A 14,931-nucleotide genomic window follows, 5' to 3' on the forward strand; every position below is an offset into this window, starting at 1 on the left:
CACCAGATTCTGGAAATTGCTCCCAGCTTTCCTCTCTTATAATACAACTTGAACAAACACGAGTGGAGCTACTGGTACTTTCAATATCCCAGGCGACACTGCCGTACAATGGGAAGCACTGAAGTGCCACCTGGTGGCCCATCACAGACACTCACTGGCCCACGGCACCTCCTCGCTGCTCTGCACAGGACTTGCAACACTCCTCTCCCGTGTTCCTTAGTGCTAACTGCTCTCTGCTCCAAAACCTCTCCCTGAAGCTGAAACTGCAGCAAACATCCTCCAAATCCAGGCATGGCAGCAGCACGCCGGCACAGCAGCCAAACACTGCCCAAACGGTGTGTCTCACAGAAGCGAGTTCTCAGACACAAAATAAGACTGCTACCTGTGTATTAGGATCTAAAAAGGGTCCCAGGCCCTTCCTTTTTATAGGAGACTGGGTGATTTAGAAGGTAAGGAAAAAAATTAATGTCCCTGTATCAGCAGGAGGATGCAATACAGTCTATAAATATGATTTCTCCTAGCTCTGAACATGACTGGTTCTTCATTTTTCAGTCCAGAAAGAGCAGAGTAACAGCCTGACCCTACAAATATATTCATTGTCAAACTGCCAGAACAACCCTCCAGCATTACCAGAGTTGAACCATCCCTTCCCACAGCACAATGGCTGGTGCCTTTGTGCCTCTGTCCTTTCTGACTGGCACCTCTGTTGGCTGGCATACACAGCGGGGAGCTCAGTTTTTCCCACTTCTTCTCAACATCACAGCTGCTGAGCAGGAATATGTCCAACAGCCAGAATGAAGTGGGATGCCATCAAATACATACAAGTCAAAAATGCAAGATGGTGCTTCCTGTATGGAGCCCAACCTGACTTTGTACCCAGCGCAGCAACTTCACAAACAATGTGTTCTTGCCTGTGGACAATCAAGGGGATGCACCTTTTTAGTTAAAGGTCAGAAGAAAAGAGAAGGAGATCATCACTCCTTCCCTCAAAGTCTATGTGCACTTTTAATGGACAATGGGGGCTTTGGGGAAGGATGGAGTTACATGGTATATGCTTGGTAATACATTACTGGCAGAAGGGGGAGGTTATTTTGGGAACAAAAAAAACATAGAAGAAAACTCCAACTATGAAAACAGAAGGTACACACACAAGAGGAAACACTATCATACAGTAAGGTAGCGATCATAGAAAACAAAAAATTTCAAGGCAGGCAAATGCAAATAACATCTGCACTCCTGCACTTTCCCCATTCCCCAACTTCTGTGAGTTTTCCAGTCCACTGCTCCCCCTTCTCAGAGTTTAATTTTGAATTCTGTGGGCTGCACAGAGGAAGAGACCCCTGAGGATTTGAAGAGTGCCTTCAAGATAGTGTCAGGGTCCACTTCAGCTGGGGGATTTGAGGAGGCGCTTGCACTTGACCGGCGTGGTTCCCCTTCCTTCTTCACTGAAGGGGTATCGCTCAATCGGCTGGAGGTTAAAAAATAAAGAAGCAGCAGTATTTAACCTCTTTATGGAATAAAATTTAACACAATGTCTGCATTTACTGTTATCACTGTTGACCCTTACCATTATTAGAGATAAAGGTTTAAAATATGCTTTCCTCACAAGCAAACATCCTCATCTCAGACTATATTTGAACCCCAGGGCTGAGAACAGTATGTAGTGAAGCTATATTGCACTCAGCTCAACCTACTGTGTGACAGAAAGGAAGAGAAGGAAAATATTCATGGGACAACAGTTCTCAAAACAGAACCTGCAAGTGTTTGGTTCTTTTCCCCACCCGAAGGATACTTACAGCAATATAGGCTGGTCTGAGGTGATGACATTCCCATTCATATGAAGATTGCATTTCATTGGTTGACCTAAATCAAAACAGAATAAAGAAGTCATTCTATCAGAACTGGGGTAAGGCAAGATCCATGAAATATCACACAACAATGCAGGCAACAGAGTTCCACATACTGGGGAAACATGAGAAAGAACAGCTGATACTGTTGCAAAATCACAGCAACAGAAAAGCCACGGAAACACTCTGTACAATATGAAAGATCACACTAATTAATAAGTTACACAGAGGTACAAAGCCCTTAGCAGAGACACAAGAGACTCTCCCATTCTTAGCTCTCTGCTCCTCATCTGACACTCATAACATGTCACTCATCTAGAGAAAGGAAAAGCATTTATTTCCAGCTAAAAATTAACAGCTAATTTCTGTCTAATGCAACACTGCAGTAGATTTGGGTTAAAAATTGCATTGTTTAAAAATTGGACGTTTATGGAGGAGCTGATACTACCTGTTTTACAAGTCCATTTTAAAATGTGTCTGACTACACCCTGAAACTATTGCAAATATTAGTTTCACTTGTACTTTGCAAACAAGACTGCAAACAAGCTTTTTTGTAAGTGAGTAAAGCCTTGCTCAGGACTATCTAGCTCTTGGTACCAGATTAGAAACAAAAGAAATTTAATTTGGAAGTTAGATCAGCAGACTCACCAAGACCCTGCCTCCAGCTCTGAGCATTCTTTTTGTAAGAAAATATGGGTGGTTTCTTTAATTCCACTTAAATAAACTGTGCATATATTCAGCTAGTTACACAGGAATGTATTCCATTATCCAGCTCTTGAAATGATTTTCTGGCATTTCTCCTCTCTTGGTAGCACATGAGCATCTGACATGATTAAACTTCCCCCTGAGGTGGAAAACTCATTGTTGATTTACTTATCCTAAATGTAACTCCAGCATCGAACTTACCATCTAAGCATCTGTTGTTGTATTTCTTATATGCTGTGATAGCATCTTCCTTCTTCACAAATACTACCTCAGCCACTCCAGGGTGCACCAGCCGGGCTCGCTTCAGAGCGCCACACACACAGAATAACTCCTGAGGGCAGAGAGGGAGTCGTGACCACGGTCATACGAAAGGCACCAAGTGAGATGGTTTAGTTTCTTAATCACACCACCCATTCTGCTGGCAGAATCTGGACACTTGTCTTACTGTGTTTGTTATGGTATGAGTACTTGGCAGTAGTAAGAGTTTACACATGCAATATTACAAGGCCATTATTCTGTAATGTTTTTCATAAAAACCAGATTCATTCTCAGCCTCATGAGAATGGAAGCCCCCAGATAATTTGGATGGAGGCGTAAGTTCAGGGAGAACACACTGAACCATCATTTGGCATGAACTCTTCTAAGTGATGTCAGGTATCTCAGTACACCCTAGAAATGGGATTTTGTCCTATCTTCTTAAGCACACTCTTTTTTTAAAAACACGAACAAAACAAAATAATCAGAGACCCTCAATGTTTTTTGCAAGGAAAGTAAACCCACATCATACCCCTCTTCATGGCATTCACCATAGATCAACTGATTTATCAAAAAAAGTAGGATAAGAAAAGGAAGTGTCACTCATCCAGTCTGTCAGTAAGCAACACTCACAACAATATCTTCCTCTGTGACTCGAGGATGCAGATTATTTACGGTCATCTTTGTGCCTTCCAAAGGACTGAACGCCAGCTGCCAACACAAACAAATGCATCACATAAAAAGGGTCAGAAATAGAGCACACAAGACAGCGCAGCAGAGAAAACATTAAGAATTCAGTAAGGGAATGAATGTCTGGCAATGTCTGTACACACACATGCACACAGGAGAGAGCTACAGCTCATAATGGAAAGTATCAATGCTTACAAAGCCCAGCTCATGTGATTGCAAAAAGAAGCTCCTTTTCCATGCTAACTTCTCTTCAAAGTAACTTTTTGCTCTTATTCCCAAGAATAACACTAACTTACTCTGTTTACATACACGGTACTCTGGTTGTGCCCATACTTTGAATAGTATGCTTCTGTTGTACTCTACACCAGCCAGCAACCCCCAAAATACAGCTCTAGCCCTTCAAGATGATGCTGATCTCAACATGCCTGGGAATACCTGATGGGTTACCTGTACCACATATCAGGCAATTTGGCAAAGCAATTACAGGCAGGTTGTCTGCAAGTTGCCTGAGAGGTCTCATGTGTACAGCAAGAACCTGCATTTGGAAAAATTCTTTTTTCTCCTTGCTAACTGGAGTGGGCAGAAGACAACATATCAAACAGTGTTAAAACACTACTCACTTCTAGGGTCATGAAAGCCACCAAGGAGTGTCAAAACAACTGCCACCTCCCTCTAATATGGATTCCTCCAGCACCATGTGCTCTTATGTCAGAGAAAAAGGGAGAATCAAGATGCATTATCTGAGAATTCTCAGTCTCCCAACCTTTGAGGAAAAGCATGTTCAGACTAGTTTCAAACTCGTGGGACATGGACTACAGTTATCAGAATAACCCTGATGGTGTTTCAGAAGTAACGGTCAAAGGCAGCAGAATAAGCTGCTCACATGACCAACAACAGCAAGTTTCAGATGTTTCAGAGACTTCCAGAAAGAGCACCTTCCCCTTCCCTGAGCTCACCTCAACAGGTGCCGGCTCTTTTGGAGGCTCTTCCTTTGTCACTAAGGTTCGAGACATGTTTGTCAAGGCCTTCGTCCGCATAGGAGAGGGAGGTGCAGCTGGAGCTGTGTATGTATCGTTTTGGACCACTTTAGTCAGGGGAACAGTCTTGGACAGAGAGAATTTATTGCTGCTCACACCAGTCTACAGGATGAAAAAATAAAGCACCTGTGAGAGCTGCAGCCTACAAAAGTCACCACTCTTTTTCAAGCACCACCAACAGAATATTACTCGCATGCACTAAGAACTGAGTGTCCTTCCCACTACTACAGGGGTGGAAGCTTCTCAGCTCTGAGATAAAAAAAAATCAGCTAATGCTCTGGGCATAAACATAAAAAGATATGTTCATGCCAAAAGAGCACTTCCCTCATAAGCCCTTTTTGTTTTCATATTCTTCTTAAATGAACTTTAACAATGTGATCTGGGCTGCCCAGAGAGGTGGTGGATTCACCATCCCTAGAGATTTTTAAACGCAGATTGGACATGGCACTGAGTGCCATGATCTAGTAAATGGACTAGAGTTGGACCAAGGGTTGCACTCGATGATCTTGGAGGTCTTTTCCAACCCAATTGATTCTATGATTCTATGAATTCAAAAAGCTCCTTTCATACCAAGATTTTCAAGTACTTTACAAAGTGTTCACAAAGATTGCTCATTAACAATAAGATTGAGAAGCCCGAGTATACCAAGCAATAATTCTTTGGAAACACCAAACTAGGGCACACAAAGACATGAAGCAGAACCTTTGTAGTGGGAACTACCTGAGTTTAAAGCCAGACTAAAAACTGTGCTTGGAAGCTGCTGTGAACACCAGGGAGAACAAATTTACTCCTGAAGAAAAATCCCAAAAGAACTTACAAGACTATTTAAGAATCAAAAATGGCCAGAAGCTCTATTCTGAAAACCCACATGAGGAAATAAACCTATGGGGCAATCATTGCACTACCCTGCCTCCATGATGGCAAAACCACATGAACTTGCTTCTTCAGAACCACAGAATAACTTAGGGCAAACCTATGTCCAATCCCCATGTCTGCAGCACGGCTAACTTCAAAGGCACACCAGGTTGTCTGAGGGCCTTATCCAGCTAACTGCTGAATATCCAAGAATGGCCATTGCCACCTGCTGATCAATACCGTGAACATTTCACCAATTAGAATTTATTTTGCTGCAGCACATTTTTTGGTTCATCTTCTCCACGGTCACTCCTGGAAAGAACCTGGGTTTTGCCCTTTTGCCTTTTCCAGGACCACCCACCAGGCAGTGAGAATGGACAGATTTCATTACAGCCCTCTCAGCCTTGAGACACTGCTCTCTCATCCTCTCCTCAACAGACTATGCTGCAGCCCTCTGACCACTCTGTTGTAATGGTTCCATTCAATGCCTTTCTTGTATCGCTGTACCTCAAAATAGGCACAGAATTCCAGGTGCATGCTCAGAATGCCAAACAGCAATAACTGCCTTCCTTGACCTGCTGGCTGTGATCTTACAACGTCTACAGTTGGCCTTTGTTGCTGGAAGGAGGCACTAGCTCGTTCTTAGTGGATCACGAAGTAGGACCCCTGGGCTCTTTCCTACAAAGCCGCTTTCCAGCCACTCAGTTCTCAGCTTAAGCTGCAGAGAGTAATCCCCTGCCAAAAGCAGGACCACATATTCATCTGTACTGAAATTCCATCTTCTCCAGAGCAACAGTCCTCCCCAACAAGATGTCAACTAAGATTTTCCCTGGCGAGGGATTTCCTGCTTTGATGCCCAGTCTCTAGAAGTAGCAGAAAGCTTCCCTTGCTCACAAAGTAATAAGATAGGTTCAATCCACTTCCTCAACAAGGAGGAAGTGAAGAGCCAAGATGTGGCAACCTGCCAGCAAGGCAGAAAGCACAGAAAGGGCCCATAAAACCAGTTACCGTAAAAGAACTCTGTTCCAAAAATATCAGCAGAAGCATTGGCACAAAAGAAGGATGGGGTGAAGAGCAAGTATTTGAGGAGAAAGCAGCATCTACATACTTTAAAATAACATATGCTCTGTAGAGACACAGCCTTTATGTCCACATCATGTGAGCACAGTGTGGTGGGGACTGCTCAGATAATCCCTTACCGAATTGTTCAGGAAACTGCTTGTGGTGGTGATTTTCATCTGTTTACTGGGAAGGGGAGGGACACTTTCATCATCATCTTCCATGTCATACAGACCCTGCAGAGAAGCAAAGTAACAGTTTACAAGCAGATAGATTTAATCTAGACATTTCTAAAATAGGTAGTTTTCTCTTGTCTTCAACCATCTTCAAGTAATGAACATGAACTGGACTTCACTCTTGTCATTGCTGCTTGTAGACACAGAGCTGAAGGTACACAAGTCCATTTCAAAATATCTGTGTAAAAACTGTCAAGACTTCTCCAGAAACACCACAGTAAAGGTGTTTCCCTAAGTATACTGAAATCACATACAGACTTCTCTAACCCCTAGATCTCAGTAGGACTTTTGAGAACGCATTAATGCAATAAAGCCTCAGTGTCTCATTTTTTAGCACCCTGGTTACTTTAAAGTTGAAACCTGTGCAGAGTTTTAAATTAGGGTGTTGGGGTTTTTTTTTAACTAAGCAGATGCCTGCAAAATACACCTGAACTGAACATTCCTTTTGAATAGCCTGCTTTCCTCAGCACAGCACATATCCATCTGGCACTAGAAAACACTGCACTAGGAGGTTTACTGAACAAGTAATTAATTTCCCAGTTCAACTTAATGCTCACAGTCCTGCCTTAAAATACTGAGGTGAACTCCTACACAAGTCTGTTTTTCATAGACTCTAAATAATGTTAAGAAAAAGTCTAGACACAAATGGCACTGCCCAGAACATAAGAAGTCACAACTCCAAGCACCTTTTCATTAATTCAGTGGAAAGGTAAAGAAAAATGGGAGGTATTAGCAACGAGAGCTTGCAAAATCAGTGGGTTGTCATAGTCAGCAAGATTCTGATTTACAAACAGGGAAGTTGTTCCAGTCACAGAAATGCTATGAAGAAAAAAACACTCAAAGGGATGGGAGAATAGAGAACTGGTGCAGAAAATAAAGAGCTGGGAAAAACACTAGCCATCAGGACAATGGACATTTGGGATGAATGAAATGGATCCCAGGCTTACAGTGGTGAGGTCAGAATAATGAAGGCACTTCCTTAAGCGACGGCATCTGGGATAGGTGAGGGCAGCACAAAGGTAACTTACACAAATAGCTAAAGTTACCATAATCAAGGCAAAAAAACCCCAACCCAGAACCAGGACATGACACTGTGAATGTCAGTTTTCCAATATTTCATGTGATACTTCATGTACATACACACAAAATAATACAAGTAACAGAAACATGTAATTCCTCTCTGAAAACAGCCAAGGTCGTCTGAATGGCTGGGGGCTGGGGACAAAGGCCTTTAAAACTGATCTCATAAAAGAAAGCACAAATTCTAGAGTCTTTCTCAAAATCTGCCTGATAAGGGAAGTGGTAACTTTGAAAGTACATCAGAATACTAGTTAATATCATCAAGTTTCTAATACTAGTTAACACCATCAAACACTATTGGTTTTCCAGCAGGGACCCAGCGCTGGGATTTCTCAGGAAGGTTGTACCTTCTCCCACCTCACTGAAGCACATTCGACCATGTGCAATCACATCAACTCCCTGAAGTGCTGGCAGCAGCGTGAATCAAAACAACCAACACCTGATCTGATGAGTGTCACGAAGAAATTTATACAGAGGTAAAGGTCATGGTCTCTAGAGAAAAAAAACATCAGCACATACAGACAAAACTGGGGTTACCTACTGCTCACTCAGACAACATATAAGGAATCAAGATCAATTACACTTAATGAAAATCTCAATTACCACGAAAACATCTTAAACAAACAAGAATAGGAAACCAAGCTTATGCAGAACTTCCAAACACTTTTCTTTCCTACTTGTAGGTTTTTTTGCACCTGCCAATTTTTGTAGACAAATTTTCTTCCCTGCCAAAGGTAACAAACAGAGCACAGAGCAGGTACACACCTGTTTGTGTGTATGGTTGTTCACCACGTTGATCCTCATTCCTGCTGGATGAGAGTGTCCAGGAACTGGAGCCTTCTGCTACAGTTAGAGAGAACCAAAACATTAAACATTACAGTCCATCAGGTCCACATTTCAGAAGATCAGTTGTTAGTTGATACCTTGAGATCACTTACATGAAACTCACTCTCCTGCTTTAAAATATATTACAACAATATACTCTTAGATAACATCTATGTTTCCTGTACCATGTTCAATATGAGACAGCTTCACTTAAATTGAAGAAATTAAAACCTAAGGCCACATAAAGAATTTGTGTGATTCAAATTACTTAGGTTTTAGTCCAAGATTAACGGGAAGAGAACTTAACTTCAGCCCTGCCAGGCTGACTAGATCTACATTTCTGCCAATACAAAGCCATGAATGGGGTAAACCAGACACACAGTATCAATTCTTTCTTGCAACAGGCAACCAAACGTGCATATCTCTGTCAAACACAACAAGCTGGAACACAACTTAATTCAGTTACTGCCCTTAACACTACAGCTGGAATAAGCTGTAGTGGAATAAAATGATGGACAGGATAGTGTAGCTGCCCCTTCTGCAGTCCAACAGAAGTGGTCAGGGAATGCACCTGTGCTAATCAATCACTGAAATCATGCAACAATGCCCTCAAAACCACAATTCTGTTTTCTGGAAAAGCTGGAAGCTGTCCATTACAGATAAAAGTGGATCTTCTCACAAAAATACTCCACACAGGCTGCAAAATCTTCAGATTTGCATTTTACCTAGACTGTAACACACACCATAACACCCTCATGTTTCAGTTTGCTAAATACTTCAGAAACAAGGACACCCATCCTACAGAAAGATCTACAGAAATTCTTTGGGTTTCCAAGACTTTTCCTTGCTTTATGATAAATAAGACCTCCGGACAGGACATATACAGAGCTGTGTTCTACACCCTGGATCAAGATTCTCTAGTGTGATTCTGCTCCCACATTTGGGAAGACAGTAGGGCCATGGGCAATTCAGAATTTCAGTATAAATATTTTTAAAATTACCAGACAACATGTGCAAGGTTCTGTCTACAGTCTTTACCACACTTATAGTCTATTATATTTTTCCTTGCACTATATTGCCTAACAAATAGAAAATACTATTGGTCAAACCAAGTCACAAAAACTCCCCAAAAAACCCAACAAAAAAAAGGCAAAAAACCAACAAACAAAAAAAGAAAAACAAAACAAAAAAACCCCAAACTCAGGTCAGAAGAAAGAGCTACTGCACCAAGTCTCTGAAAACTACTTTAACTCCTAGGAACTTTATGGAAAGTGTTCAACTCCTGATGGCTGATAGTGGTGATTTGGCTTAGGACAGCAAGAATACTAATTACCCTACTAATTAATGAGTACTGAACAGACAGCTCTATTGCTCTGTGATTAGCCCTTCTGGCCACAGGGGTCTCACATCAGCCTGGCAGAAAACCTGCAGAGCAGTGAGAAACTTCTGAGGCTGAAGAAACGTTAGTTCCATGCTTGTAGAGGTGAGGAGCAAAATCCTCCTCAACAACTGCCCTGACAGTCTGGAAACTTCTCTTCTGAGTCTGCCCACTGTACCTAACAGACACACAGTGCAACAGCAGTTGTTTGTCAGGGAAGTTGGCTAAGAATCAAGTTGCTGCACACACAGCAAAGTGGAATTAGAAAACCGGCCAAGGAAAACAGAAGGTCAGGGTGACCAACTGATTATAATACCATTGAAACAAATCTTGAGTCTCAGCAGGAATGCATCACGTAATCAGACAAAGCCCTGGAAACCAGGGCTTTCCTGAAAACCAGTCAAGTGTAGGAAGAGAAAATTGAGAAAGGCTCACGGAGTTTTTGATCTTCTTAGATACAAACACAGCTGCATATTCTGAACTGTTATCCCACCACTAAGGACAAACCAGTTATCTAGACAGGACAATCCACCACATCAGACTTGCAAAGAGGGGAGGTATAAGAATGACCAAAAAACCTGCATCATTTTCTTTAGGTTTGAAAGGAAACTACTTAATCACACAACATCTGCTTTAATGCTGACAGGAGCATTGCTTTAGTCTTTTGGGGCCCAAAATTAAAATGAAAGTGTAAATGAAAGGTGTGATTCTACAAAAAGCCCCAAGCAACTGCAAGGACACACAAAAAATACAGAGTTGTGCCTCACAGGCTGGAACAAACTGTATCATCATCACTTCTATTGTAAACGTATGACCATATTAGTGTATTGTTGTGTCTACTGAACTGCTGTAGAGTAACAGAGGGGCTCAGAGGTGACTTGCTTCACCTACTTGGATCGTTTTGGTGATTTTCATGGCTGGATTTACTGTCCCCATGGCTGGGCTGATAGCAGCTGGAACGCTCCTTTTTAGGCTGATCTTTTCTCTGGCATCCACCACTTTGGTCACCTTTTCAGCAGCAACACTCTGCTGCTTACGGGAATTCAACATCTCTCGAGCATCCTGCACCTTCCCCTTGATTTTGAACCGCGCGTCCTTCTGAACCAGTTTTTCCCGGGCATCTTTAACCCCCAGTTTGTGTCGGGCATCAGTCAGTCCGATCTTCTGTCGGGCATCAAACGTCCGCTGGAAGCCGACGGCTGGCGAGGACCTGGTTAGGAGATTCTGCTGGATCCCAATGCGAGATCTCACACCTCCAAACACCGGCCTCGTGTTAAGTCTGGGGAAGGAAAAAAACAGTTTCAGAGGTTATGGGATGGGATACAGTGTCAACAAGAGCATTCGTGTTGCTGCAAACAATAGCTCATTATTACCACACAGAAATCCACTCAGCTGGATGTCTAAATAACAAGAGTAGAGCTCCTAAGCTGTTTCATGCTGGATTTTACTTTCTACATAAACAGCTAAGGAACTGATTTCCAAACTCCATCCTTAAGCTCACATTTACAAGGGTCTGACTTCAGCTGTGCTAAGTATATACTACATTTAAACAAAATTCAACTACTCAGGTACTTTGGGGAAACCTTTGAAGACAAAGGGGAACAAAGAGACTTTCTAGCCTTAGGTCTGAACAGGTCTACTAAAGCATCTCTTGTAATACAATAATACAGCCCAGTACAAAGGAAACATGGAACTACGAGATTTCAGGAATTCTGGGTTGCAAGTTTGGATTTGCAGGAGTACAGCAACTTGGATTTTAGGATGGACAAGCACCAGTAACAATCTCAGGTCAAGGCCACCAGTTTCAAGGTTGATTGGCTTCCAGCCAGAATAGTTACCAGTCAAATTACTTTTTAACATTATTGCCTTTTCTTTAATCTACTCACAGACCCACTGCACTCAGTGGCCTCTACTTTTTAAGCACAACATTATCACAGCAAGACAACAGCCCACAGGAAGCACTGCATTTGTACTTGTACACCAGTATTCCTGGGAAGCTGCAAAATACGGAGTCAAAGCCAAAACTAGATTCTTGTTACTGCTCTGATATTTTTATTTTCAAAATCTGCCCTAAAAAACAAAACAGCTTATCTAATTTTTTAAATCCACGTCCTTTTGTAAGCATTTTTAAGGTTTCCTTCTTTTCCACTGGGTTTCTTTTGTTTGAAAAAAGGATGACAAAGTACTAAGAGAAATTTAAAGTTAAGGTACTGAAAAAATGTTCTTCTTGTTGACTTTTTATAAGTCAAACTAGAGGCCAATAGTGTTCATCTGCTTTCTGAAATGTGCCGTTCAGTATCACGAAGCCCAAAAGCTGATCTGTAGAATTTGTTGTCATACTCGAAAAGTCAACACCACAAAATCAAATGATGAGGATGATGCTATTTCAGTTCTTTCTATCAGTATTTCCTGCTCCAGCCCTTTAATGTTAACATTATTTTCAGTGGAGAGATCTGTAAAGAAGTCAAACCAAACCAAAATAAGGAGAGGAAAGACTGAACCTCTGCTTCTGTCTCTTCCATTCTTATGTCCACACATCTGGAGAGCTGGGACTGGGGTCCCACTTTGTTCTCAAGCTAAGAATCCTATGGCTGCTCTCCCACACAGCCAAAGCACACTGGCTAGAAGAAACAGGACTATTATTAAGACCATTTATTAAAATATATCTGGAATAATACAGAAAACTAACAGTACCCATAAAGTAACAGCCACAGAGCACGACTTCCCTTGCAATTATAAAAAGCAATAATTTAACTATGTTGAAAGCATTTAGTTAATGAGCATAAAGAGATCAAAAGAAAACAGGACGTCTATGTATTGGCACTTAAGGTGGCATTAGTTGAACGTGTTAATGACACCAGTGAAACTGGTGAGGAAACTCTGCACTGAGGATGACACCAATTCTGAAGACTTGTGTTTATCCCAGTGAGCACCTCCCTCCCATAGATAATTGCTTACCCTACAACAGCAGTAACTGCCTGGGTACTTTGTGCCTCAGCACGTGAAATCAAAACAGATCTCAAAGATCTCAAAGATGAAGCTCACTTTCCAGAATTCCAAGTCCCGGCTTGAATATTTTGTGGGGTAGAACATTTCATAGGTGAAGATTTTTCTATTATTTCATGTAGAGTACTCAACAGCATGGATATAAGGATTTAAGTTTACTCAGTTTATCCAGCCCTCACAAATGCTACCTCAGGAATCTTTACAGTGAGCGAAACATGACAGAAAATAGAAGTGCAAGGCACAAAAATTTTTACAGTGCTGCAGAGGGATTGTTGTCTAGCAAATAAAAGCAGAACGAACACTGGGAAGAAATGAGAGTTAAGGAGGGATTTGAAAAAGGATAAAGGAGGTACTTGGGGCACAATAAGCAGCCTAAGACTGTCCCAAATATGCAGGATAACATGAATGGAAGCGCAAAGCCAAGGCCTTGTCTAGACTAGGATTTAAATACGTTTAAATGTTTTGCTAGTGTGTTAGCAGGTAACTTTCAAAATATTACTCTAACCATGTAAGTGTATATACATCCAAAGTTAAAAACTAAGAATAATAAATAAAAACAGTAACAAAAAGAACCCCAACAACAAAGCAAGAGCACACTGAGCTAACACAGACGGAAGGAAATCCATGGCCAAAGTCTTCAGAAGCATCAAGAGACTGTGGCAAATGGGCAAGTGAAAAGCTACCGAAGGAGAAGCCTGGTAAGAACTGTCAGTTGCTGTACCGGAGTAAACGGCCCTGCACCGGCGACAGCTGCTGTACAGTCTGATCCTGCCGCTGATCTCAACACGCTCCACATTCTCACCAGCGTTTCAAACAATCTGCCCGAGTACCCTTAACTCCATTACAGGCGTTGCAGCGACGCACACGCAGCCCCGGCGGTGTCGCTCCCCGGCCCCGCTCGGTTACGGCTCCCCGAGCGCCACCCCCGCGTCTGAGCCGCTCCCGGGGCAGGGGGACCGGCACCCCCGGGCGGTGTGGGACGGCCCGGCCCAGACACCGAGCGGCTGAGGGGCGCGGCCCCCGCTGGGCGGGGTTAGTGTGCGGGGAGCAGCGGGGACAGCGCGGGCCGGAGGCACCAGAGAGACGCGGGGCGGTGCCGAGAATCCCTCCCGAGGGGAAGGCGAAGGGGCTGTGGCGGGGGGTGGCCCTGCCCGCCGGTTCAGCGCCCGGCACAGGGGCCGAGATGGACGGGCCGACCCCCGCCCAGCCCTGAGCGGCGGCCGCTGCCACCACCTGCAGGGCCCCGCGGCCGAGCCAATGCGGGCTCGAGGGCGGGAGCAGGGCCTGGCCGCGCCGAGGCAGCCGCGGCCCGCAGCCCCCGGAGCGGGCCACCGGAAAGGAGAGACGGCGAACGGCCAACGGCCGCGAGGTCCGGGGCGCGGCGCCGCCGTCCGCCCGCTCACCTCCCCTTCACCGTCACCCCACGCTTCCGTATCAGCTCGTCCAGAGACAGGTCCGCCATCTTGCCGCGGGGCCCAACGCCGAGACGCAGCGAGCGAGCACCGGCAGTGACGCCACGGCACTTCCGGCCCCCGCCCCGCCCCCAAGGCACGGTCGGCCCCTCCCCGCGCGGCGCGGGCACCCACAACCCCCCGCGGCACCGGCCTTCATTTGCATACGGCCCCGGCGGGGCCCGGTCAGGCCCGGTCCGACCTGATGGCGGCTCCGCCGTGCGGGAGGGGCAGGGCCTGGCGGGGCGCCGGGGAAACCGACGGCCAGTGCAGCCACCCTGAGACAAGGTGGGCAGCCTCGCCCTGACCTACAGAGCTACCGCGCAGAGCTCTACCGGCGGAGCTAAGGAGCCGGGGTTATGCCTTAAACTTATGAGTAAGGAAAATAACGACCCGGGGTGACGCCCGGGTCCTCACTGCCAATGTGAGAGGAATTTTTGCGCGGGTACAGGTCGCCCCTGGGTGCCCCGCCTACTTCGCGGGATGCCCGGGTGCGTGATCTGCCCG

General features: G+C 44.3%; 1 protein-coding gene and 1 non-coding gene across 4 annotated transcripts; one reads left to right on the forward strand and one right to left on the reverse strand.

The window, feature by feature from the left end:
• Positions 1–986: 986 nt before the first annotated feature.
• On the reverse strand, positions 987–14,491 carry POLDIP3 (DNA polymerase delta interacting protein 3). Of its 3 annotated transcripts, none has more exons than XM_071551906.1 (9): positions 14,377–14,491; positions 10,859–11,246; positions 8,530–8,604; positions 6,589–6,684; positions 4,454–4,636; positions 3,441–3,518; positions 2,754–2,883; positions 1,797–1,863; positions 987–1,468 (listed from the first exon to the last, which is right to left on the reverse strand). In XM_071551906.1, the coding sequence occupies exons 1-9, from the start codon at positions 14,433–14,435 to the stop codon at positions 1,294–1,296; spliced, it is 1,251 nt and encodes a 416-aa protein (XP_071408007.1). In that variant the 5' UTR covers positions 14,436–14,491; the 3' UTR covers positions 987–1,293. The 3 variants fall into 3 exon arrangements, with proteins under 3 accessions (XP_071408007.1, XP_071408006.1, XP_071408008.1); XM_071551905.1 differs by having other exon boundaries at positions 8,530–8,607; positions 14,377–14,490; XM_071551907.1 differs by lacking the exon at positions 4,454–4,636 and having other exon boundaries at positions 8,530–8,607; positions 14,377–14,490.
• A 292-nt stretch (positions 14,492–14,783) lies between these two features.
• On the forward strand, positions 14,784–14,931 carry LOC139670770 (U12 minor spliceosomal RNA). The gene has a single exon (XR_011697545.1). It is a non-coding gene; the product is annotated as a U12 minor spliceosomal RNA (small nuclear RNA).

Source organism: Pithys albifrons, chromosome 3, assembly GCF_047495875.1.
Source record: "Pithys albifrons albifrons isolate INPA30051 chromosome 3, PitAlb_v1, whole genome shotgun sequence".
Taxonomy (NCBI): Eukaryota; Metazoa; Chordata; class Aves; order Passeriformes; family Thamnophilidae; genus Pithys; species Pithys albifrons.

Excerpts from the sequence above, each read along its gene's own strand:
- POLDIP3 (XM_071551905.1), bottom strand. The coding sequence starts at position 14,435 with ATGGCGGACCTGTCTCTGGACGAGCTGATACGGAAGCGTGGGGTGACG. Across the intron at positions 8,608-10,858 it reads AAATCACCAAAACGATCCAA|CAGAAGGCTCCAGTTCCTGG; the intron begins GTAGGTGAAGCA and ends CTCTAACTGTAG. Across the intron at positions 3,519-4,453 it reads AAGAGCCGGCACCTGTTGAG|CTGGCGTTCAGTCCTTTGGA; the intron begins GTGAGCTCAGGG and ends TTGTGTTGGCAG.